Here is a 26004-nt window from a genome sequence, read left to right on the forward strand (position 1 = left end):
TCGAGTAAGTGGTTTAAACTTTCGCCTAAAGTGGGTTTGCCAAAGCAATCTGCCTAGAAACGGCAGCAGCAGGATGATTTTCCAGTCACGCCTAAGATTCCAAACACGACACAACTCCATCCACCTTCCTGGGGTGCTAACAGGCAGTTCTATTATCTAAGACAGTCTCCTCACTACCTGATGATTGTGCATCTGTCTCTCCTTTCAAATGAACTTCTCTAGGGCAGGCTGGGTACAGCTTTTCTGTTCCCTCACACCTGGCAGAGCTCTAGGTACATCTGATCCCAGGCCTCCTTGAGCTGAGATGCTGAGAGCCTCCCATTACCCCTTTCACTCTAAGCAGCTCTGTGGCCCATCTACTCTGCGCACTGGGCGCCTACTCAAGTGGATCACGGAAGCTGGCTGCCGTCCATCTACTCACCTGTACTCACACTTTTTGGGGAGTTAGAAAGTTACAGCAGGGGCCGGGCGCGGTAGCTCATGCCTGTAATCCCAGCACTTTGGGAGGCTGAGGCGGGTGGATCACGAGGTCAGGAGATCGAGACCATCTGGCTAACACAGTGAAACCCCGTCTCAAATACAAAAAATTGGCCAGGCGTGGTGGCAGGCGCCTGTAGTCCCAGCTACTCGGGAGGTTGACGCAGGAGAATGGCGTGAATCCAGGAGACAGAGGTTGCAGTGAGCCGAGATTGCGCCACTGCGCTCCAGCCTGGGCAACGGAGCGAGACTCCATCTCAAAAAAAAAAAAAAAAAAAAGTTATAGCAGGATGTGCTCAATATCCAGTCACCCGCCAAGATCATATCCTCCCATCTGCTGGAGAAAGTACCATCCCAGGAACAGAGGTTGCCTGTGAAAGGCAGCAGCCTGCACAGCCTGGAACCATGTATGCAGTCCCCCAACCTCCCTCAAGCAGGCAGGAATCACGCAAGATGGAGTCTTTGGAGCACTTGTTAATCCGTTATGATTTATTAGCTGTACAGCAGTAGATCCTCCTCCCCAGCTTTCAACCCCATTACATATTTTATTACAGGTCTCATGTTGGCGTCCTAAAATAATGAAAAATATCACACAGTACAGCTAAGTACAAAATGCATCAACCTAGAGTCTGATAGCTAACTGATGGCTCTCTTAAAAGCAATACACAGAAGAAAAAAGTGTCTGAAATCAGTAAGACTGAGGCTTTCTAAAAAACACATTTTTAAACATGTGACAGTTCATGTGCAAGAATCACTTTTTAGTTGGTTTTGTTTCACATTATTATTTTTTGAAGATCCAAAGTTTAAATTTCTGACCTAGTGAAATTTTCTGGCCCAGCTTATAAGGGCTGCTGTGACCCACTCATAATCACCCTTCTGCTTTAACAGAAGATTTATAAAACACAACAATCAGCTACATACGGGGCAAAGAAAATGTTGATGGGAAATCATAACTGAAAGTTAATTGTACAAGGTTCAAATGCTGGCTCCGTGGGCTGGAAATCATGATCTGCCACGTGGGTGTCCGTCACTGGTGGGCAGTGGTCTGGGTGCCATTCTGCTACATGATTGTGATCCAATTCCTTGTCAACATTTACACACTACAGAGTCTGTGGTAACTTAATTTGCAAGTAATTAAAATGCTGGGTTTTCTTACACTGCACTTCTTTTCAACCTCTTAATTAATGGAAAAGATTAAAATGTAAAAAAAGTTATTTACAAGCTTGACCATACCAGAAACTTTGCCAAGAAAGAGGCAAAGCTTTCAGGACAGAACCTGATCGTAGCATGCCATACTACTGGTGTGCAGCTGACTCCAAGCAAAGGGAGTCAGGGAAAAGCAAAAGCAAAAAACAGTTTAAAAGTCTAAGTCCTTCCCAAGTATGCATTTACAATTAAAAACTCTCTTGGGAAGAAGACCATAGAACTCTGGGAAGCCTGGTGGCCATTCTGGAGTGGTTTACCACATGGAGGGAGGGGTCAATGTCTCCGTTTCCATCTAGGAAAACGAGTTAGTCGTCAACACTGTCCTCAGCACTTCACAGTAAACCCTCGGGGACTCAGAACATTCCATGATTTGCTAACATCAGACAGCAAGTTCTAGTTAAATCACATTTTTTTCTAACATCATCCTTGAAGTTTTCGTTCTTGGTATGTTTGGTAAAATGATGCTTTTCCCAAAGCCAAAAAAAGAAAGAAGGGAGAAAAATTAAGATGCGGGCCGTTTAAACACAGCCCAGAGCAGTCCTGGCGACACACAAGGCTCCGCCATCACCGGTCCATCATGCTGAGGATCATCTCGGGCGTGAGGTCTCCGTTGGGGGCATCTGTGGCAGCTGGCTGGGGCTCCTCTTCCTCTCCCTCTGCGGGCTCAGCATCTGGCTCTTTTTTTACTTCAACTATAATGTTTTCAATTGCACCTGTATTCTGGTCTTCAACCTGAATGATAGCTGTTGCTGGCAAAGAAGAGCACAGACAGAACAAATGGTGCATTAAAGCCCCAAGCATCACAAGGGTCCTTCAGACTGACATCGAACAGGATGTCAGCAATGCAGGAAAGCCTTACTAGATAGTGGTCCAGAGATAGTCAATTTATTTTTTATTTTATTTTTTGAGATGGAGTCTTGCTGTATCACCAGGCTGGAGTGCACTGGCACAATCTCGGCTCACTGCAACCTCTGCCTCTTGGGTTAAAGTGATTTTCCTACCTCAGCCTCCTGAGTAGCTGGGACTCCAGGCGCCCGCCCCTATGCCTGGCTAATTTTTGTATTTTTAGCAGAGATGGGGTTTTACCATGTTGGCCAGGCTGGTATGGAACTCTTGACCTCAGGTGATCCTCTCGCTGTGACCCCCCAAAGTGCTGGGATCACAGGTGTGAGCCACCGTGCCTGACCCTGAGTTTCTTAGAAGGGGCAATCTCAGCATAGAAACTGCTTTCCCTCTCCACCCTTTACGATTTGGCTCTTTTATATTCATTACTGCATCCGTTCTGCCAGCTGACTGTGACTTTGGTTGTTTTTCAAAACCCGCCCACATTAACAGTACCCATCTTGTAGAACACAAGTACCGTTCTACTCTGGACTTCTTCTCCTTGAAATGTAACAGGCCTCTAAAGACTTCCTCAGATGTTCCTCAGTAAAAACTCCTAAAAAACCATTTCCTGAGAGTTTGTTCTCGACATGCCCTTAACTTGTTCTCATGGCTTAGTTCCCACCTCCCCAAAGAACAAGGACCCATCTGGCTCCCCGACATGCTCGGAGAAGACTCCAGCCTCCAGAGCAGAGATGAACAACTTACGCTGGTTCTGTTTGGGCTGGTTGGTTCTGCCAGGGGGTCGTCCTCTCCGCTTCTTGGCGGGTGGTGGGGCTGGGGTCACAGGCTGAGGCTCTGGCTCGGGTTCAATTTCTACGGCAGGCTCCTCCTCATCCTCATTGTCGTCCAGATCTGGTTCAGCATTTTCTTTTCATGATATCAAGAAGCACAGGAGGTGGGACAAGGAGAAGGGTGGTGCAGAAGAAAGAAAACAATTATATATTCTTTGAAGTCTTGTTTTATACATATATATATATTTCTTTTCTTTTTTTTTTGAGACAGAGTCTCACTCTGTTGCCCAGGCTGGAGTGCAGTGGCACGATCTCGGCTCACTGCCACCTCCACCTCCCAGATTCAAGTAATTCTCATGGCTCAGCCTCCTGAGGGGCAGGGACTACAGGCACGCACCGCTATGCCCAGGTAATTTTTCTTTTTCTTTTGAGACAGAGTCTCACTCTATCTCCCAGGCTGGAATGTAGTGGCACGATCTTGGCTTACTGCAACCTCCGCAACCTGGGTTCAAGCAATTCTCCTGTCTCAGCCTCCTGAGTAGTTGTGACTACAGGCATACGCCACCACGCCCAACTAATGTTTGTATTTTTAGTAGAGACGAGGTTTCACCATATTGGTCAGGCTGGTCTTGAACTCCTGACCTCAGGTGATCCACCTGCCTCGGCCTCCCAAAGTGCTGGGATTATAGGCATGAGGCAATTATATTGCCCAGCCAATCCAGGTAATCTTTGTATTTTTTGTAGAGACAGGGTTTCGCCATGTTGGCCAAGCTGGTCTCAAACTCTGGATCTCAGGTGATCTGCCCACTTCGACCTCCCAAAGTGCTGGGATTACAGGCGTGAGCCACTGTGCTCAATTATTTTATTGACTGAGAAAAACCAATTTAAGGCTGGGCACAGTGGTTCACACCTATAATCCCAGCACTCTGCGAGGCTGAGATTGGAGGATCACTCATGTTCAGGAGTTCAAGACCAGCTTGGGTAACATAGTGAGACATTATCTCTACAAGAAATAAGAAACTGGCAGCTGGGCGCAGTGGCTCACGCCTGTAATCCCAGCACTTTGGGAGGCTGAGGCGGGTGGATCACCTGAGGTTGGAAGTTCAAGACCAGCCTGACCAACATGGAGAAACCCTGAATCTACTAAAAATATAAAATTAGCTGGGCATGGTGGCGCATACCTGTAATCTCAGTTACTCGGGAGGCTGAGGCAGAAGAATCACTTGAACCCGGGAGGCAGAGATTGCGGGGAGCTGAGATCCGCCACTGCAGTCCAGCCTGGACAACAAGAGTGAAACTCTGTCTCCAGAGAGAGAGAGAAAAGAAAAAACAAACAAACAAAAAAAGAAAATTGGCTCGGTGTGGTGGCTCATGCCTGTAATCCCAGCACTTTGGGAGGGCGAGGTGGGCGGCTTACTTGAGTTCAAGAGTTCGAGACCAGCCTGGCAAATACGGTGAAACCCCGTCTCTACTCAAAAAAAAAAAATGTGGCCAGGCATGGTGGCTCAGGCCTGTAATCCCAGTACTTTGGGAGGCCGAGGCAGGTGGACTGCAAGGTCAGGAGATCGAGACCATCCTGGCCAACATGGTAAAACCCCGTCTCTACTAAAAATACAAAAATTAGCTAGGCATGGTGGCAGGCGCCTGTAATCCCAGCTACTTAGGAGGCTGAGGCAGGAGAATTGCTTGAACCTGAGAGGCGGAGGTTGCAGTGAGCCGAGATCACGCCACTGCACCCCACCCTGGGCAACAGAGTGAGACTCTGTCTCAAGGAAAAAAAATAAGAAAAAAAAAAGAAAGAAGAAGTTAGCAAGATACAGTGATGCATGCCTGTAGTCCCAGCTACTCAGGAGGCTGAGGCAGGAGGCCCGCTTAAGCCAGGGAGGTAGAGGCTGCAGTGAGCTGTGATTTCACCACTGTACTCAGCCTGGGTGGTACAGTGAGATCCTGTGTTAAAAAAAAAAAAAAAAGTCCATTTAGGCCAGGCGTGGTGGCTCATGCCTGTAATCCCAGCACTTTGGGAGGTCGAGGTGGGTGGATCACCTGAGGTCAGGACTTTGAGACCAGCCTGGCCAACATGGTGAAACCCCGTCTCTACTAAAAATACAAAAATTAGCCAGGTGTGGTGGCGGGCACCTGTAATCCTAGCTACTCAGGAGGCTGAGGCATGAGAATCACTTGAACCTGAGAGGCAGAGGTTGCAACGAGCTGAGATCATGCCACTGCACTCCAGTCTGGGTGACAGAGTAAGACTTTGGGAAAAACAAACAACAACAAAAAAAGATAAATTAAAATTAAAACAAAACACAAAACTCCATTTATTTATTTATTTATATTTATTTTTATTTATTTATTTATTTTTGAGACGGAGTCTTCGCCTCTGGCCGCTCCAGGCTGGATACAGCTGGCCGAAATCTCAGCTCACTGCAAGCTCCGCCTTCCCGGGGTTACGGCCATTCCCTGCCTTCAGCTTCCCCGTTAGCTGGGCTTACAGCCGGCCCCCAACTCACCCGGGCTATTGTTTTTACTTTTTAGTAGAGACGGTTTCACCGTGTTCGCCAGGATGCTTTTTTCTCGATCTCGCGACCTCGCTGATCCACCTGCTCTCGGGCCTCCAAAAGCTGGGATCACAGGCTTGACCACGCGCCCGGCAAAAGCTTCATTTTAAAAATGCTTTGTAGGCGGAGCAGGAATATGAGGTTCCAAAGTAATAAATAAAATGCTTTTGCTGGAATTTTGCTATCAGGATTAATATAATAAACAGGTATTGCAGCAGAATGAAGCAAATTGACTTGAATACTATTATTCGCACTTTATGTGGGATTGGCTATTAGTTTTTCCTTTTAGCTTTAGACCCTACTTTTTTGATTCAACACAATAATGAATTTCAAATTTTAATGATCCCCCTACCTACTATACCAGGATAAAGCAGGACACTAAGCCTGAAATGGACCCTTGGAGATGTGGTTCTGCTCATCTCTAAGTGGGCAGGAAGAGTAAGACTGTGTGTGTGTGTGTGTGTGTGTGTGTGTGTGTGTGTGTGTGTCGGGGACAAGACGGAAATTCTTTTTCTTTTTTTTTTTTTGAGACGGGGTCTTGCTCTGTCACCCAGGCTAGAGTGCAGTGGTGCGATCATAGCTCACTGCAGCTTCTAACTCCTGACCTCCCAAAGTGTTAGCATTACAGGCTTCATCCATCATGCCTGGCCAGAAATTCTTACACATTGTGAGGTCCTATTTACTAAGGTAAGTAGCAAGAGTTTTTTTCAAACTATTATTCTCTTTTAAAGTCAAGTTTTTGGACTTAATTCCCAGCTGTACCAGACCTAATGTGTCATTCTCAACCCTTTTGCTCTCCTCCCTAATGCCACAGTTGTCCATCCGTGGTAAAATAAGTGGTACATAAAAGTGAGGAAATTATTGTATAAAGAATACTGATGAGGAGTCAGGTAATGAGGCTCTGAGTCTCAGATCTCTTACTAGGTATGTGACCTGGGACATCTGACCAGCTGAGACTCAGTTTCCCTGAGCAATTTCTGTAGCACTCTCACTCCACTTAATAGTGACCTGGAGATCAACAGGACTGAGGCAACTCGTGTAATCCTGCTCTGTAACCTACAGTCTACCACAAACACAGCTTTACTTATAGCAAACATCACAATTTGAATATTCACCATTTTCCACTTAGGCTTCAGTACTTCATTGAATGAGGGTGTTACCCTCATTTTATAGAAAAAGTGAGAAACTAAGTGATTGTAATGCATAGCCAAGTCACAGCAGGTAGAATTCAAACCTCTGCCCTCAGTCTGGGCTGCTCTGGCACCCACATCTGCAGGCAGCCAAAGAGCTTTTGTTATCCCGCCCCCATGGCTGTGGCACAAAATGTACAATGCCTGCCTTCCTCTAGAACGCACAGGTTATTGATGTGCACTCTCTTTCTCTGGAACAAAATGTTTAAATTTAGAGATCTGTGGGTAAACTCCTGATCTTCCAGATAAAATGCCTTATTTCTCAAGTGACTGAAATCCTAAGTGAAAATGTGGGGAATGTAGAGATAAGTGGCAGTGTGTCAAGAACGAGAGATGCTTCCCTGCTGAACTTCTTCAAGCCCCCTATTGCCTAAGTTGGCTCAATGCCTAGAAAACTAAACAAATTCAGTCAGAATTGGGGGGAAAAGCACACAAAAGCAGGCTAACAGGATCAAAGGCTTATTGGCTTGGTGGTATTTCGGCAAAAAGCCTTGAAAACAGCAGTAGACCATCTGCTGGTCGATTTCTGTAGATAGCCGACAAGCAGAACTTCCGGGTCAGGACAAGTAAGACTGCACGGCCATCAGTGGCATGGAGCCCAGGCTGATGTCCATTTTCTGCGGGAGACAGAGTCACTAGGTATAAGGCCTTGAACCAAGTTTCGTGCTCTACTAAACAGCAGCAGACCGAAGGAAGAACTGTAGAAATCTATCATAAGCTATCAATAATCTCTTTAGACTTAAGATGCTTCTGGTTACATACGATGAGGGAAAGAAGCTGGTCTTCCTGGAGATGAATCACAGAAGTGAACAAGGAAGTATCAGGAGAAAGCAGGACACAGGACAGAGTCTGGCAGCAGGGGGCTTTGCAACTAAGAGCAACTATAGGGACCCCAAAGGTTAAGATTATCTGATCACTGGTAATATCTGGGAGTCTCCCAACATTTCTGAAAACCCCCAACAGTTCACTGCAATAATTTTTTCTTTTTTTTTTTTTGAGACAGGGTCTCGCTCTGTCGCCCAGGCTGGAGTTCAGTGACACTATCTCAGTTCACTGCAGCCTCAACCTACTGGGCTCAAGCCATCCTCCCACCTCAGCCTCCCAGATAGCTGGGACCAAAGGTGCAGGCCACAACCCCCTGCTGATTTTTGTATTTTTTTTTGTAGATACAGGGTTTTGCCATGTTCCCCAGGCTGGTCTTGAACTCCTGAGCTAAGGTGATCTGTCTGCCTTGGCCTACCGAAGTGCTGGGATTACAGGCATGAGCCACCATGACCGGCTGCAAATTGACATCTTAAAGGAGGCATACACTTAACACCCAGTGACTGAAGAAGATGCTACTTAAAACAGATACTCCAGGCCGGGAGCGGTGGCTCACCCTGTAATCCCAGCACTTTGGGAGGCCAAGACGGGCGGATCACGAGGTCGGGAGATCAAGACCACCCTGGCTAACACGGTGAAACCCCGTCTCTACTAAAAAAATACAAAAAAAAAAAAAACCAGCCGGGAGAGGTGGCGGGCGCCTGTAGTCCCAGCTACTTGGGAGGTTGAGGCAGGAGAATGGCATAAACCCGGGAGGCGGAGCTTGCAGTGAGCTGAGATCCGGCCACTGCACTCCAGCCTGGGCGACAGAGTAAGACTCCATCTCAAAAAAAACAACAAAAACAAACAAACAAAAAAAACAACAACAAAAAAACAGATACTCCATTTAGAAAAAGGGAAAAAAAAGCGAGGGGACCTTGTTACAGATCCAAATATAAACCAAGCTTAGTGCTTTCATGAGAAGGTTTTACAATAAAACCCATAAAGGGCCGGGCACGGTGGCTCACACCTGTAATCCCAGCACTTTTGGGAGGCCGAGGAGGGCAGATCACGAGGTCAGGAGATTGAGACCACCCTGGCTAACACAGTGAAACCCCGTCTCTACTAAAAATACAAAAACAAAAAACAAAAAATAAAACAAAAAAATTAGCCAGGCAGGGTGGCGGGCACCTGCAGTCCCAGCTACTGGAGAGGCTGAGGCAGGAGAATGGCGTGGACCTGGGAGGCAGAACTTGTAGTGAGCCGAGATCACACTACTGCACTTCAGCCTGGGCAACAGACCGAGGCTCTGTCTCAAAAAAAAAAAAAAAGAAACCCATAAAGTAGCCAGGTGCAGTGGCTCATGCCTCTAATCCTAGCACATTGGGAGGTCGAGGCAGGAGGATCACTTGAGCCCAGGAGTTAAGAGACCAGCCTGGGCCCACAGTGGGACTGCATCTCTAAAAACAAAAACACAGCTGGGCACGCCTGTAATCCCAGCACTTTGGGAGGCCGAGGCGGGCAGATCACCTGAGGTCAGGGGTTTGGGACCAGCCTGGCCAACATGGTGAAACCCTATCTCTACTAAAAATACAAAAATTAATAGGGCGTGGTGGGTCATGCCTGTAATCCCAGCTACCTGGGAGGCTGAGGCAGGAGAATCGCTTGAACCCAGGAGGTGGAGGTGCAGTGAGCAGAAATCACGCCAATGCACTCCAGCCTGGGCAACAAGAGGGAGACACCGTCTCAAAAAACAAAAAAGAACACAAAACAAACAAACAAAAAACTCAAAAACAAAAAAGCCCAATAAGTGACTAAAGTTCTCCAATATGTTACTTCTTCAAAAATCTCATCCCCTCCCCACTATTTCTACTGACAACCAGTGCAAAACACAAAATGAAGAATCCCTAGACTATCAGGCATCATCTATAATCTCTCCAGTTTAATGGAGCTTCTGGGAAGTCCATTCCCTAAAACCAAACTCTCTACCACCTTTTCCATCCATACCTTAAGTCTTTAGTTACAGAGGTGCCTTCCCACCCGGATGCCAGCAACCCACATATCCACACTATAGAATCTAACACTCTGAACATGTTTGTGTAATTAAATGTGGCCTCCAAATTACCAAGACTCTTGTTCTTCCACCCTCTTTGTGAGGCTTGGCACTTCTTTTTTTGGAGACAAAAAAAGACGCCTAGGATGGAAGGCAGTGGCGTGATCACAGCTCACTGCAGTCTCTATTTCCCGGGCTCAGGTGATTCTCCCACCTCAGCCTCTCGAGTAGCTGGGACTATGGGCATGTACCACCACATCGGGCTAATTTTAAATTTTTTTTTTTTTTTTTGAGACGGAGTCTCGCTCTGTCGCCCAGGCTGGAGTGCGGTGGCGCGATCTCCACTGACTGTAAGCTCCGCCTCCCAGGTTCATGCCATTCTCCTGCCTCAGCCTCCCAAGTAGCTGGGACTACAGGTGCCCGCCACCTCGCCCAGCCAGTTTTTTGTCTTTTTTTTTTTAGTAGAGACAGGGTTTCACTGTTAGCCAGGATGGTCTCGATCTCCTGACCTCGTGATCCGCCGCCCACCTTGGCCTTCCAAAGTGCTGGGATTATAGGCTGGCCAATTTTTAAATTTTTTGTAGAGACAAGGTTTTGCCATGTTCCCCAGGCTGGTCTCGAACTCCTGACCTCAAGTGATCTGCCCATCTTCGTCTCCCAAAGTGCTAGGATTACAGGCATGAGCCACTGTGCCCGACCAAGGCTTGGCACTTCTACGCATAACCTCCTGCCTGGGTTTCATGACTAGAGAGGCAAAAAACACTCCAAAGAGTACCTGTGGTAGGAAAATAGGCAAGATTTTAAACTTTAAATGGAGAGATTAAGGTAGGAAGAGAAAGGCTGACCTTCACTGACTTGATCAGCACCTCTCAAGGCTAGGCTGACACAGGCAGTCAAACCATAAGTGAAGATGCTTAAACAACTTTCTTCATGTCCATTAGATTCACTGCTCAAATCTAGACCAGCTACCTAAATGTAAAAGTTAAGAACATAGTACAAGAAACTCGGCTGGCCTTAGAATATCACAAATTTGAATAAACTAAATAAAAATACTAATTTTGCTTTGACTTTAACTGAAGATTACTTATAAGGCATTAATAAGCAGAATGCCACGAGGAGAAAAGAAAACGTGCTCCAGAAAAACACTAACTGCTGTTGTAAATAGACATTAGAAGATGAGAAGTTTAAAGAAAGGAAGAGCATGTGCCCGCCTCTACATCTCAGCATATCCATATATAAATACACTGGGAACTGGGCTCCAAAGCCTGCCATAGTAAGCAAATCAAGAAACAAGTCACCTACCACTGTCAGAGGAATCTTCTTTCTTAGAGCGCATCTTTCTTTTTCTTCCACGTTTACTCTTCTTCGTTTCTCCTCCATTCTCCCCCTCTACACCATCTGGGCCAGCACAATTATCAGCATGTCTTGCCATGGTATTCTAACAAAAAGAACAAAATCCTCTTTCACACCACTAAAAAAGCTAAGATCAGACTGGAAGTTATTTACTTTAATAAAATCCGTATTAAGCCTAAAAATTCTAGTATCTGCTAAGTGTGTCCTGAACACGCTGTCTCTGCTCAGGGGAAATGGATAAGCCTGGGTTCTCTGAGCGGAGGCTCAGCAGCCTACAGAGACGGGGGAGGATTCAGACTAGCTCCTAGTCTGTCAAGATCTAACACAGCCCTCAAGAGAAGACCCTGCACAGGCTACAGCTAGCTAGGGGTGGGGTGGGATGCAGGTTTCAATCCACCTAAGGAAATTTTTTTTTTTTTTTGAGACGGAGTCTTGCTTTTTCGCCCAGGCTGGAGTGCAGTGGCGTGATCTTGGCTCACTCAAGCTCCGCCTCCCTGGTTCGCGCCTTTCTCCTGCCTCAGCCTCCCGAGTAGCTGCGATTATAGGGGCCTGCCACTGCGCCTGGTTAATTTTTTGTATTTTTAGTAGACAGGGTTTCACCGTGTTAGCCAGGATGGTCTCGATCTCCTGACCTCATGATCCACCCACCACAGCCTCCCAAAGTGCTGGGATTACAGGTGTAAGCCACCGTGCCCAGCAGGAAATTTCTTTATACAATCAATCTATTCAAAGATACTGTGTTCCCCATCAGTGGAAGGGCTCACACATGGAGAGAAACATCAAGATGGGGTGACTAACTCTTTCCAAACAATGGAGCATCTCTGTTTATAACCTCAGTGAAAAAAACTACCTTGCTCTGCAGAGGAAGACCAAAAATCCAATATTAAGTATCATAACAGGAAAAGTGAAGTTCTGACCCTTACCCGACGTGTAAATGTTTTCCCACACTTAGAACAGACAAAGGCCGCAGGGACGAAGTTGGGGTCGTGATAGCGCTTGAAGTGCATGTCGAGAAGCTGCTTCTGGCGGAAGGTCTTATCGCAGTGGCTGCAGGCATAAGGCTTTTCCCCGGTGTGGGTGCGCTTGTGCATGATCATGTGCCTCTCCTGAAATGGCATGGGGGAAAGGCCTCAGAGCCTGCTCATGGGGCTACTATCCCAGCTGCCACCTGCATGCATGTGGCCAACAGGTCTTTCTCACCCAAGCTAGGTCTAGACTCAACACGGCTTGAGATGATAAAGCTATATATTTAGAGACAGGGTCTTGCTCTGTTGCAAAGGCTGGAGAGCAGTGGTGTGATCATGGTTGACTGCAGCTTCAAAATGGGACCACAGACATGAGCCACCATGCCCAGCTGATTTTTATTTCTTTCTTTTTTTTTTTTTTTTTGAGACGGAGTCTTGCTCTGTCACCCAGGCTGGAGTGCAGTGGCCAGATCTCAGCTCACTGCAAGCTCCGCCTCCCGGGTTTATGCCATTCTCCTGCCTCAGCCTCCCGAGTAGCTGGGACTACAGGCGCCCGCCACCTCGCCCGGCTAGTTTTTTGTATTTTTTAGTAGAGACGGGGTTTCACGGTGTTAGCCAGCATGGTCTTGATCTCCTGACCTCGTGATCCGCCCGTCTCGGCCTCCCAAAGTGCTGGGATTACAGGCTTGAGCCACCGCGCCCGGCCCCTGATTTTTATTTCTTTTGAGACGGAGTCTTGCTCTGTCACCCAGGATGGAGTGCAGTGCCACCATCTCGGCTCGCTGCAACCTCCACCTCCCAGGTTTAAGCAATTCTCCTGCCTTAGCCTCTTGAGTAGCTGCGATTAGAGGTGCCTGCCACCATGCCCAGGTGATTTTTGTATTGTTTAGTAGAGATGGGGTTTCATCAGGTTGGCCAGGCTGGTCTCGAACTCCCAACCTCAAATGATCTGCCTGCCTTGGCTTCCCAAAGTGCTGGGATTACAGGTGTGAGTCACCTGGCCCCAGCTAATTTTTTTTTTTTTTTTTGGAGACAGTCTCGCTCTGTCACCCAGGCTGGAGTGCAGTGGCACAATCTCGGCTCAATGCAACCTCCGCTGCAGGTTCAAGCGATTCTCCTGCCTCAGCTTCCGGAGTAGCTGGGATTACAGATGTCTATCACCACACCTGGCTAATTTTTGTATTTTTAGTAGAGGCAGGGTTTCACCGTCTTGGCCAGGCTGGTCTTGAGCTCCTGACCTCAAATGATCCACCCACCTCGGCCTCCCAAAGTGCTGGGATTACAGGCACTCGAGCCACCGTGCCTGGCCCTAATTTTTCTTTCTGTAGAGACAGGGTCTCTCTCCGTTGCCTATCTCGGCCTCCCAAAGTGCTAGGATTATAGGTGTGAGCCACTGGTCCCGGCTTGATAAAGTTATTTTTAGTGTGGTGCAGAACTGCTTCCATAATTCTAGCACAGACAGAGCTGCTTATTCCTGCTGAGCTCCTTCTCTGGCTCTCCCCCAAGAGTCATGTCCCCGCATGAGATTCTTCCCCTCTCTCAAGTCCACTTTCCACAGTTTTCAGAGAGATGTCTGCTTAAGGAAGAGGTAAGCTGTGACTGAATAAAACATCAGCGGGACACTGGGATAATACAATTGACAAGAAGCATGACCTTTGATTTTGGTGACATTCCTCATAATCCACAGTTTGAAAATACTATCCTTAAAATACGTAAATGCCTTCTGATAACACCAGACACTGAGGAAGCACCAACAACTTTCAGTGAAGGTTCCTACCTGTCTACAAGCGTAATCACACTGGTCGCACTTAAAGCGCTTCTCATTCTTGTGTGACTTCTGATGCTGGATGAGGGCATAGCGCTCATGAAACACAGCATCACAGTAACGGCATTTCTTGCCTTGCTCAATATAGGAATGCTGCTTTCGCAAGTGGACACCTGAAAGCACAGTAAAAAGCCCAGTGTAATGTTAAAATACAAACAAGCACTTTAATAAGTTACTAGTACATTTCTCCTGATTTTTGTTTTTTTCGTTGAGACAGAGTCTTGTTCTGTCGCCCAGGCAGGAGTGCAGTGGCACAATCTCAGCTTACTGCAAGCTCCACCTCCCAGGTTCATGCCATCCTCCTGCCTCAGCCTCCCGAGCAGCTGGGGACTATAGGCGCCTGCCACCATGCTCGGCTAATCTTTTTTTTTTTTTTTGAGACAGAGTCTAGGGCTCTGCGCCCAGAGCTGGAGGCGTGGCCGATCTCAGCCTCACTGCAAGCTCCGCCTCCCGGGTTTTACGCCCATTCTCCTGCCTCAGCCCCCAAGTAGCTGGGAACTACAGCGCCCGCTCGTCACCGCTATTTGTATCTTGAGTAAGAGACGGGTCCCGTATTAGCCCAGGGTGGTCTCGATCTCCTGACCTTGTGTCCGCCGTCTCCCGGCCCCCCAAAGTGCTGGATTTACAGCTTGAGCCATCCGCGCCCGCCTTTTTTTGTATTTTTAATAAAGACGGGGTTTTGCCATGTTAGCCTGTTAGCCAGGATGGTCTCAATCTCCTGACCTTGTGATCTGCCCGCCTCGGCCTCCCAAAGTGCTGGAATTATAGGTGTGAACCACTGCACCCAGCCCATTTCTCCTGATTTTTAAGTTTACTCTGGGTGCTATACAAAAAATGAATGAAAAGGCAGAGTAACAGGTGCAGGGAGAACAATTAAGATTGTTCAAACAGGATAGGAGGGAGAAGATGGTGGCTGGGACAAGGGTGATGACAATGGGTGTGGATGGAAGAAGAACTGAGAGATGGAAGCAGCTGCATCAATAGGATTTAGTGATTGTAGAGTGAAGAAGAAAGTAGGTATCAGGCCTGGAAAACCAGGTAGGTGTTGGGGTCATTTACTGAGACAAGAATAGTGGAAGAGGGCTTAAGACCAAGTTGTGTTATTTTTGGGGTCGGGGAGTCGGGGGGTATAAGGGATAGAGAAGTTTTAGACATGCTGAATTTGAAATGCGAGAGATATCAATGTAGGGGTGGGATGGCAAGGGATACACAGTTATATAAGGTTAACACAAGAGAAAGATCTGGAGTAGGAATATAAATGTACAAGTTGTTAGGATTTGAAAGCAGCTATGCTCATCACTGTACCACCAATGCCACAAAGAGTTGTTAGAATTTGAGACCATGGGAGCTGATAAGATCACTAAGGCAAAAAGTAGAATTAAAATAAAAAGTATGGGTCATGCTTTAAGAAGTCTAAGAGTTGGCAAGCACAGTGGCTCACGTCTGTAATCCCAGAACTTTGGGAGGCTGAGGAAGGTGGATCACCTGAGGTGAGGAGTTTAAGACCAGCCTGGCCAACATGGCAAAACTCTGTCTCTTCCTAAAAAAAAAAAAAATTAGCTGGGCGTGGTGGTGTATGCCTGTAAACCTGTAATCCCAGTCACTCGGGAGGCTGAAGCAAGAGAATGGCTTGAACCTGGGAGGCAGAGGTTGCAGTGAGCCAAGATTGTGCCACTGCACTGCACTCTAGCCTGGGCGACAAAGACTCCATCTCAAAAAGAATCCCAGCACTTTGGAAGGCAAAGGCGTGTGGATCACCTGAGGTCAGAAGTTTGAGACCTGGCCTGGTCAACATATAGTGAAACCCCCTCTCTACTACAAAATACAAAAATTAGCTGGGCATGGTGGTGTACACCTGTAGTCCCAACTACTCGGGAAAACGAGGAAGGAAAATCATTTAAAACAGGGCAGCAGTGGCTGCAGTGAGCCGAGATCGTGCCACTCTACTCCAGCCTGAGCGACAGAGTGAAACTCTGTCTCTCACACAAAGCACACATGCACACACACACACAAAGAAGTCTAAGAGTTGGGCCAGGCGTGGTGGCTCACACCTGTAATCCCAGCATATTGGGAGGCTGAGGTGGGTGGATTGCTTGAGTCCAGTATGAGACCAGCCCGGGCAACATAGTGAAACCCTGTCTCTACCAAAAGCTAAAAAAAAAAAAAAAAAAGAAAAAAAATTAGCTGGTCCTTGTGGCATGTGCCTGAGGTCCCAGCTATCAGGGAGGTTGAGGTGGGAGGATTGCTTGAGCCTGGGAAGTCGAGGCTGCAGTGAGCCAAGATTGCGCCACTGAAATCCAGCCTGGGCAACAGAGAAAGACACAGTCTCCAATAATTAAAAAAAACAAAACAACAACAACAAAAAACCCTTAGAGTTAAGGCTAGTGAGAGAAAAAAAGGTTAAAACAAGAGAAAGTTGAGAGGAATAAGAGAAAGAAGAAAACCAACAGGATTTAGTGTCACAGAGGCCAAGGGAAGAAAGTGTTTCAAAGGAAGACGGTGCTGTCAACTATGAAGAACACTGCTAAGAGATCAAGTCATCTCTTAGGAAGAAGAGTGGAAAGGAGTCTTCACTACATTCAGAGTGTGGGGTCATTCATGACCTTAAGCAAGAGTCATTATACCAGAGTGTTCATTATACCAGAGTGATGGGGAATAAGCCAGACAAGAGAGAAAGATGAGGGAGAGAAGACTGTGAGGGATGCAACTCTTCATAAAGGCTGGCTGGGAAGGAGAGAAGAGGAGAAGAGTTAAACCTAGAGAGTGAAGACATATATATATATATATATATTTTTTTTTTTTTCTTTTATTCTTGAGATAGTCTCACTCTCTTGCCCAGGCTGGAGTGCCGTGGCGCGATCTCAGCTCAGCCTCCCAAGTAACTGGGACCATAGGTGCGTGCCACCATGCCTGGCTAATTTTTTGTGTTTTTAGTAGAGATAGGGTTTCACCATGTTAGCCAGGATGGTCTTCATCTCCTGACCTTGTGATCCACCCACCTCAGCCTCCCAAAGTGCTGGGATTAGAGGCGTGAGCCACTGCGCCCAGCCATATTTTTATTTAAGAGATTGGGTCTTGCTGTATCACACAGGTTGGTCTAGAACTCCTGGCCTATCCTCCTGAATAGCTGAAACTACAAGTGTGAGCCACTGTGCCTGGCTGAGATTCTTTTTTTTTTTAAGATGGGGTCTGTCACTCAAGCTGGAGTGCAGTGGCACGATCTTGGCTCATTGCAACCTCTACACCTCCTAAGCTCAAGTGATCCTCCCACCTCAGCCTCCTGAGTAGCTGGAACCACAGGTGCACCTCACCACAACCGGCTGTTTTGTATTTTTGGTAGAGATGGGAATTTTGCCATGTTGTTCAGGCTGGTCTGGAACTCCTAAACTCAAACGATCTGCCCACCTTGGCCTCCCAAAGTGCTGGGATTACAGGCGTGAGCCACCGCGCCTGGCCCTTTATTTTTCAAGTAGGAAGAGAAGTCATTTACTGAGACCAAGAAGGGAGAGAAAAAAGAAGGAAAATTAGAGGTTATAAGAAAGTAGGAGTAGGGGGTCTGGTGTGGTAGCTCATGCCTGTAATCCCAACATTTTGGGAGGTCAATGAGGGCAGATCATCTGAGGTCAGGAGTTCAAGAGCAGCCTGGCCAACATGGTAAAACCCTATCTCTACTAAAAATACAAAAATTAGCCATGGTGGCAGGCACCTGTAGTCCCAGCTACTCAGGAGGCTGAGGCAGGAGAACAGCTTGAACCCAGGAGGCGGAGGTTGCAGTGAACAGAGATTGGACCACTGCACTCCAGCGTGGGTGACAAGTGCAAAACTTTGTCACAAAAAAAATAAGTGAGGGCTGGGCGCGGTGGCTCATGTCTGTAATCCTAGCATTTTGGCAGGCCGAGGCAGGCAGATCACCTGAGGTCAGGAGTTCAAGACCGGCCTGGCCAACATGGTGAAACCCCATCTCTACTAAAAAACACACAAAAAAAACCTTAGCTGGGCATGGTGGTATGTGCCTATAATCCCAGCTACTCAGGAGGCTGAGGCAGGAGAATCACTTGAACCTGGGAGGCAGAGGTTGCAGTGAGCTGAGTTCGCACCATTGCACTCCAGCCTGGGTGACGAGGGAAATTCCATCTCAACAAAAAAAAAAAAAAAAGGAAGAGTAGGGTGCCCAACTCTATATAACAAGCACCAAATATTGTGGAACGAATTCGCTGACTCATAAAGAAGAACTGGAGCACACCTGACAAGAACAAACAGCTGGAATAGCTAGGAGCAGTGAGGGCCCAGCTACATTTGGGATCATTAATTTATGTATTTACGGTGCTACAAGTTGTATCAACTGAGGTCATATCCCACCAAACTTAAAGAGAGCTAATTATTGGGAGTAGATACGAAGTAAGGGAGAGGATGGCTCTCACTTTTCACTCGCTACCTGTTTATGAGAGTAAAATCTAACCTGTTTTCAAAGAGAAAATACAAACTTTTTTAGAATTGGCTTTTTTTCTTTCTTTTTTTTTTGAGACAGTCTCACGCTCTGTCACTCAGGCTGGAGTGCAGTGGCAAGATCTCGGCTCACTGCAACCTCCGCTTCCCAGATTCAAGAGATTCTCCTGCCTCAGCCTCCCAAATAGCTGGGACTATAGGTGTGCACCACCACATCTGGTTAATTTTTTTTTTGAGACAGTCTCGCTCTATTGCCTAGGCTGGGGTGCAGTGGCACCATCTTACTCACTGCAACCTCCACCTCCTGGGTTCACGTGATTCTTCTGCCTTGGTCTCCTGAGTGGCTGGGATTACAGGCACTTGCCACCATGCCCAACTAATTCTGGTATTTCTTTAGTAAAAGACAAGAGTTTCACCATGTTGGCCAGGCTACTACTCTCGTGATCTGCCCACCTCAGCCTCCCAAAGTAATGGGATTACAGGAGTGAGTCACCACACCTGGCCTGAAAGATTTAATTTCTAACACAAAACTCTTAACAGTCGACCAGAATGAATGTATGACTTATGGGTCTTACGTGGAGCCCAAAGCCGTTTACTTCAAGCTCATGGTTTCATCTTCAAAATGTATGTGACGTTGGCCAGGTGTGGTGGCTCAAGCCTATAATGCCAGCACTTTGGGAGACTGAGGTGGGTGGATCACTTGAGGTCAGGAGTTCATGACCAGCCTGGCCAACATGGTGAAACTCTATCTCTACTAAAAATACAAAATTAGCTGGGCATGGTGGTGTGAGCCTACAATCCCAGTTACTTGGGAGGCTGAGGCAGGAGAATCGCTTGAACCCGGGAGGTGGAGGTTGCAGTGAGCCAAGATTGTGCCACTGCACTCCCGCCTGGGCGACAGAACAAGACTCATCTCAAACAAAGAAAATAAAAAAAAAATAAAATGACATTTGCATTTTGCTTAATATATTTATATTTTTAAAAAGTTTGTCTTTTTGAGATGGAGTCTTGCTGTGTTGCCCAGGCTGGAGTGCAGGGGTGCGATTTCAGCTCACTGCAACCTCTGCCTCCCGGGTTCAAGCGATTCTCCCGCCTGAGCCTCCCAACTAGCTGGGACTACAGGCACGTGCGACCAGCCACCACGCCTGGCTAATTTTTTTATTTTTAGTTGAGACGGGGTTTTACCGTGTTAGCCAGGATGGTCTCAATCTCCTGACCTCATGATCCGCCCACCTTGGCTTCCCAAAGTGCTGAGATTACAGGCGTAAGCCACTGCGCCTGGCTATATAAAAAAGTTTTAATAGAACTATTACATAGCAATACAAAAATACAAGTAATTTTTTTTTTTTTTGGAGACAGAGTCTCTGTCGCCCAGGCTGGTGTGCAATGGCACAATCTCGGTTCACCGCAACCTCCACCTCCCAGGTTCAAGAGATTCTCCCACCTCAGCCTCCTGAGTAGCTGGGATCAGACATCCGCCATCATGCCAGGCTAATTTTTGTATTTTTGTAGAGACAAAGTTTCACCATGTTGGCCAGGTTGGTCTTGAAACTCCTCATCTCAGGTGATCTGCCCACCTCGGACTCCCAAAGTGCTGGGACTACAGGCATGAGCCACCGTGCCCAGCCCCAATAAAAATAAATTTTAAAAAGTATTAAGATGGCAGGGTGCAGTGGCTCATGCCTATAATCCCAGCACTTTGGGAGGCCGAGGCAGGCAGATCATGAGGTCAGGAATTCGAGACCAGCCTGGCCAATATGGTAAAACCTCATCTCTACCAAAAATACAAAATTAGTCGAGCATGGAAGTACATGCCTGTAGTCCTAGCTACTCAGGAGACTGAGGCAGAAGAATCACTTGAACCAGGGAGGTGGAGGTTTCAGTGAGCCGAGCTCGTGCCAGTGCACTCCAGACTGTGCGACAGAGTGAGATTCCGTATCAAAAAAAAAAAAAAAAAAAAAAAAAANGGCCGAGGCAGGCAGATCATGAGGTCAGGAATTCGAGACCAGCCTGGCCAATATGGTAAAACCTCATCTCTACCAAAAATACAAAAATTAGTCGAGCATGGAAGTACATGCCTGTAGTCCTAGCTACTCAGGAGACTGAGGCAGAAGAATCACTTGAACCAGGGAGGTGGAGGTTTCAGTAAGCCAAGATCTCAAAAAAAAAAAAAAAAAAAAAACCAGTGTTAAGACACCAGATAAACTGCATACAGTTTCTTCAAAACTCTTTTGAGTAAAATCACTGCTGCAGAAAGACAGGCCATGTTTATGCTGGGGAGGGACAAGCTGCTGCTATGGCCTGGGTACTAATATACACCCTAGTGTGAGAAGGAGCTGGGGCAGACTCAAGAGAAGTTAGTTTGGTTTTGCCACCCAGAAGCTGTGTTGCAAAGCTTTGGTAAAGATAGCTCTCTCAGTCTTAGGCTTATCACCTATCAAATCAGAGTAAGATGAGCCCTTCATTACTTCATATGGTTGTTGTGAAATTAAATGAGCAAAAAAGTAAAACAATGGGCAATATTTATTTCTGCTTTGAATAAAAAAACACAGCAGGCAAGCCAAGTGACTATCTTTCTGTATGAGTTACACTAAACGTGTTTTTGTTTTTTTTGAGACAGAGTCTCGCCCTGTTGCCCAGGCTAGAGTGCAGTGGTGCGATCTTGGCTCACTGCAAGCTCCGTCCCCCGAGTTCACACCATTCTCCTGCCTCAGACTCCCGAATAGCTGGGATTAGAGATGCCCATCACCATGCCCGCTAATTTTTTGTATTTTTAGTAGAGACGGGGTTTCACCATGTTAGCCAGGATGTTCTCGATCTCCTGACCTTGTGATCCACCTGTCTTGGCCTCCCAAAGTGCTGGGATTACAGGCATGAGCCATCATGCCGGCCTACGCTAAATATTAATAAACTCCATATCTATGTAAACTCGTTTATGCACAGAAAAACAGTTGCCACTAAACCAATAAAACAGTCCCATTACTTAGAGAAAGTACAGATGTTCTCAAAAAAATACAATAGAATGACCTGAGTTTGAATCACCCTATGTTACTTTCCTATTTGGGGAAGGAGGGCTACTAATTAAAGGTGTACTCTGTTTCCTCCCATCACAGCTCCCATTAATTTATAGATGAGTTTTATTCAGGACAGAATCTTGTGGCCTGACTACAGTAAGAAAAAGAAGAAATAGAAAAAAAAAAAAAAAAAAAAAAGCAGCTAAGCAATGGCTTTTACTAAGTGACAGGCCATTCCTATACATAAAATGTATGAGAGTCAGAAGGTGAAGTTATTTATGATCCCCGTATTTTGAAATATAAATCCTTCAAAATATTTTTTTCACTTGTCACTGATCTACTTACCCAAATCACTTTTTCGGGCTATGACTGTGTCACAGTGGGGACAGTGAAATTTGGCCACATTTTCTGTGTGCTTCTGTAAAATGTGCATCTTCATGGTACCACTTTGGGTAAACCGAGCATGACAAATATAACATTCATAAGGCTTTTCCCCTTTAAAGAAAATACAGAATTGACCACATTAAATGAAATGAATAAATACTGTAATTTAATTGGAGAGTAACTCAGGTGGCAGATATGCTACACCACAGAGAATCTATAGGTCTCAGGAAGGCAGAGGCTCAGTCCCAGTGCCCAGATCATGTCTATCTTCAGACATGGCCAAGTCCTAAACTGCTACTGGCCACCTCTGCTCTGTCCAGCTCTGCTCTGGAATCCTCCACATTACAGCAATGCTTACCTTTGGTGGAGACCGAATGGAGAACCCACAAGTTTTTCTTTTTAGGAAAAGACAATATCCAGGAAAACTGAGTAAGGTGGGTTAGGAAATCCACCCAGACTTTCAAAATTAAAATCTGTCCATTTTAATTTAATTTCTCCCTTAAAAAGTATTATTTTCTTGTTATAGGCAGATTCAAGTTGAACAAAACAAAAGGTACTATTTTCTAATGTATTCTCCGAACAATGAATTCAGAGGATATGCCAGAGAAGCATTAATCAATTCCATACTATTTTCATGCCAGTCTTCCATTTGCATAAACAATGGGGGCACACAGTGGTCCACAGGGTCCCACGGGATTCACTGAAAAGAAGCTCATTAATACAGTAAGGAGTGAAGAAGTCCTACCTGAATGGGTTCTCATGTGCCTTTTCAGCTTGTATGTGTCCCTGCTGGCATAACTGCACAAACTGCACTGAAACGGACGCTCTCCAGTATGAGAGCGAATGTGACGTTTTAATTTGCTGACCTGAAATATGAAAACAAAACTTTAACTTCTGTTAACACAGACTGTAACATGAGCACTGTAGGTTAGGCACAAAAGCTTAGCTTTGGGGCACTGAAATTCAGAATACAGAAGTCATCTAAAAGATAACCTTCTTCTCTCATTATTTGTAAACTTTGCTTCTTGAATCCTTATCATTATCTAAGAGAAGTGGGTAAATGAATATGGGTGTAGATGAGTCAAGATTAGTCATTACTTGGGAGGCCAAGGTGGGCGGATCATCTGAGGTCAGGAGTTCAAGACCAGCCTGGCCAACATGCTGAGACCCCGTAACTACTAAAAATACAAAAATTAGCCAGGCATGGTGGCACACACCTACTCGGAAGGCTGAGGTTGGAGAATCTCTTGAACCCAGAAGGTGGAGGTCGCAGTGACCCAAGATCATGCCATTACACTCCAACCTGGGCAACAAGAGCAAAACTCTGTCTCAAAAAAAAGATTGCACATGACTAGTAACTGTTTAAGCTGGTTGGTAGGCACATGAGGATGTATTACAATCTTTACTTCTACATGTTTGAAATTTTCCATTATAGTTTAAAACTAATCCATGCCTATTTACAGATCAATTTGTTCCAAATCCTGAGTTACTGAATACATGTTTTAATTCCACTCATCCTCTTTTCCTATCATTAGCGTTTCCTAGACAGGCCAGGCTCGAAGGGCCTCTCATCTATCATCCTCACCATTATCCATCCTTTAGTCCCCTGCAAGATACCTTATACTAAAACAGTGACTTTCAAACTTGATTCTACGAAGTGCTTTGAGGGCAGGGCGCGGTGGCTCACACCTGTAATCCCAGCACTTTGGCAGGCCAAGGCGTGCAGATCGCTTGAGGTGAGGAGTTCGAGACCAGCCTGGGCAACATGGCAAAACCCTGTCTCTACAAAAAATACAAAAATTAGATGGGCGTGGTGGTACATGCCTGTAGTCTCAGCTACATGAGGAGCAGCTAAAGTGGGAGGATCACCTGAGCCCAGTAGTTTAAGGCTACAGTGAGCCATGATCACACCACTGCACTCCAGCCTGGGGGACAGAGTTAGAGACCCTGTCCCCCACGCACCCCTACCCCAAAAGCGCTTTGAACATTCACTAATGTTTCAATGTTTGTTTTGAAAATTTAAAAGTTTCCCAATTTTAAGGAAAAACAAACAAACAAAAACAAACACTGCACTCTTAAGTGTCGTTGGTTTCTCTTTTGAGATGAAATCTCGCTCTGTTGCCCAGACTGGAGTGCAGTGTCACGTTGTGGGTCACTGCAACCTCCACCTCCCAGAGTCAAGCAATTCTCCTGCCTTGGCCTCCCAAGTAGCTGAGACTACAGGCGCACACCACCACGCCTGGCTAACTTTTGTATTTTTAGTAGAGATGGGGTTTCACCATGTTGGTCAGGCTGGTCTCAAACTCCTGATCTCAGGTGACCAACCCGCCTTGGTTTCCCAAAGTGCTGGGATTATAGGGGTGAGCTACCGTGCCCGGCCCCAGTCATAAGTGTTATGCACCAAGTTTTCAACACATAAGTCGATAACTATCCTAACAGCATTACTAATTCTCTTCCTTCAAGATTTCCCAATTTAACCTGTTAACTCATATGTATCAGAACCCACTCTGCTCCAATGAGCTATCTATTCCCGCTGCAATATCACCCTGGTTTCATTTACTATAGTTTTACAAAATACAATTACATAAGCCCCTCATTCTATTTTCAAATTTTTCTTAGCCATTCACATTTATTCTTCCAGCTCAAAGTTAGAATCAAATTGTAATGTTTCTTCATTTATTCACGACCTTTGGAAAAGCTTGAGGTTTTCTTCATGTAGATTTCATAGATATTGTTGTTTTTGAGACAGAGTCTCACTCTGTCGCCCAGGCTGGAGGTCAGTGGCACAACCTTGGCTCACTGCAAGCTCCGCCTCCCGGGTTCACCCCATTCTCCTGCCTCAGCCTCCTAAGTAACTGGGACTACAGGTGCCCACCACCACGCCTGGCTAATTTTTTGTATTTTGTTTGTGTTAGCCAGGATGGTCTCGATCTCCTGACCTAGTGATCCGCCCGCCTCGGCCTCCCAAAGTGCTGGGATTACAGGCATGAGCCATCATGCCCAGCCAGATATTGTTTTTTGTTGTTCAGTTTATCCCTAAGTTATTTTATTACTATTAGAATCTATTTCACACTTTCCTATCACTACAGAAGTTACTGATTTCTGTATGCTTATCTTATATCTGGTCAGTGAACTGAACTCTTACCGCTCTAAGTTTTTGTTCTGATACTCTTAGATTTTCTCTGTAAGCAAATCTCTCTGCAAGAAATAACAGTTTTAGCTTTCCATTAATAATTCATTTCTTACTTTATTCTATTAGCTAGGATTTCCAGTACAACGCTGAAACAGTAACATTGAGTATCTTGTCACATTCCAGAATTTAGTGGAAATAGTTTCAATGTTTCAGAATTAATTAGGATGAGTTTATTATACATTTCTGGTATATATATGCTTTTTTTTTTTTCTTTTTGAGGCAGTCTCACTCGTCACCCAGGCTGGAGTTCAGTGGAGTGATCCTGCCTCAATGCAACCTACACCTCCCAGGTTCAAATGATTCTCCTGCCTCAGCCTCCCGAGTAGCTGAGACTACAGGCGCGTGCCACCATGCCCAGCTAATTTCTGTATTTTTAGTAGAGATGGGGTTTCACCATGTTGGCCAGGCTGGTCAACTCCTGACCTCAGGTGATCTGCCCACCTCAACCTCCCAAAGTACTGGGATTACAGGCGTTAAGCCACCACGCCCAGACTAAACACATTAAAGAAATTTTCTCCTATACTTAACTTGCTAGGACATTAAACAGTAATTAACGATTACTGAATTTTAGCACCCCCTCCCATCTACAGAAATAATATGGTTTTTCTTCAATCCTTCAATGTAATATACATCAGTAATTTCTTAATGATAAACTATCATTGTGTTTCAGATATATTCAGTATCACTTATATTTTAGAACATATTACTAAATTAGGTTGGCTCACCGGCTAATAATTTCATTTAAAATTTTTGTTTCTCTCTGAGGATAAGTTTTCTTTTTGGTAGTTTTCTAACCCAGTTTGGTAACAGTGTAGCTTCAAATAATAAAATTGATAAACCTAGCTTTTTTTTTTTTTTTTGAGATGGAGTCTTGCTCTGTTGCCCAGGCTGGAGTACAGTGGCGCGATTTTGGCTCACTGCAA

At 45.9% G+C, this 26004-nt stretch overlaps 1 protein-coding gene across 2 annotated transcripts in view; it reads right to left on the reverse strand.

Moving 5' to 3' along the window:
• Positions 1–938: 938 nt before the first annotated feature.
• Positions 939–26004, reverse strand: part of CTCF (CCCTC-binding factor) — a 33192-nt gene continuing 8126 nt past the window's right edge. The window contains exons 4-10 of one of the 2 annotated variants that reach the window (XM_017852209.1): positions 22634–22754; positions 21850–21999; positions 13997–14157; positions 12178–12360; positions 11204–11339; positions 3274–3435; positions 939–2426 (exon numbers count right to left, since the gene is read on the reverse strand). In XM_017852209.1, coding sequence (XP_017707698.1) covers positions 2248–2426; positions 3274–3435; positions 11204–11339; positions 12178–12360; positions 13997–14157; positions 21850–21999; positions 22634–22754 — 1092 coding nt within the window. In that variant the 3' untranslated portion in view covers positions 939–2247. Of the gene's footprint in view, positions 2433–3273; positions 3436–11203; positions 11340–12177; positions 12361–13996; positions 14158–21849; positions 22000–22633; positions 22755–26004 lie in introns of both variants that reach the window. The other variant, XM_017852208.1, reaches the window with a different exon arrangement.

This window comes from Rhinopithecus bieti, unplaced genomic scaffold (genome assembly GCF_001698545.2).
Source record: "Rhinopithecus bieti isolate Rb0 unplaced genomic scaffold, ASM169854v2 scaffold_34281, whole genome shotgun sequence".
Classification (NCBI taxonomy): domain Eukaryota; kingdom Metazoa; phylum Chordata; class Mammalia; order Primates; family Cercopithecidae; genus Rhinopithecus; species Rhinopithecus bieti.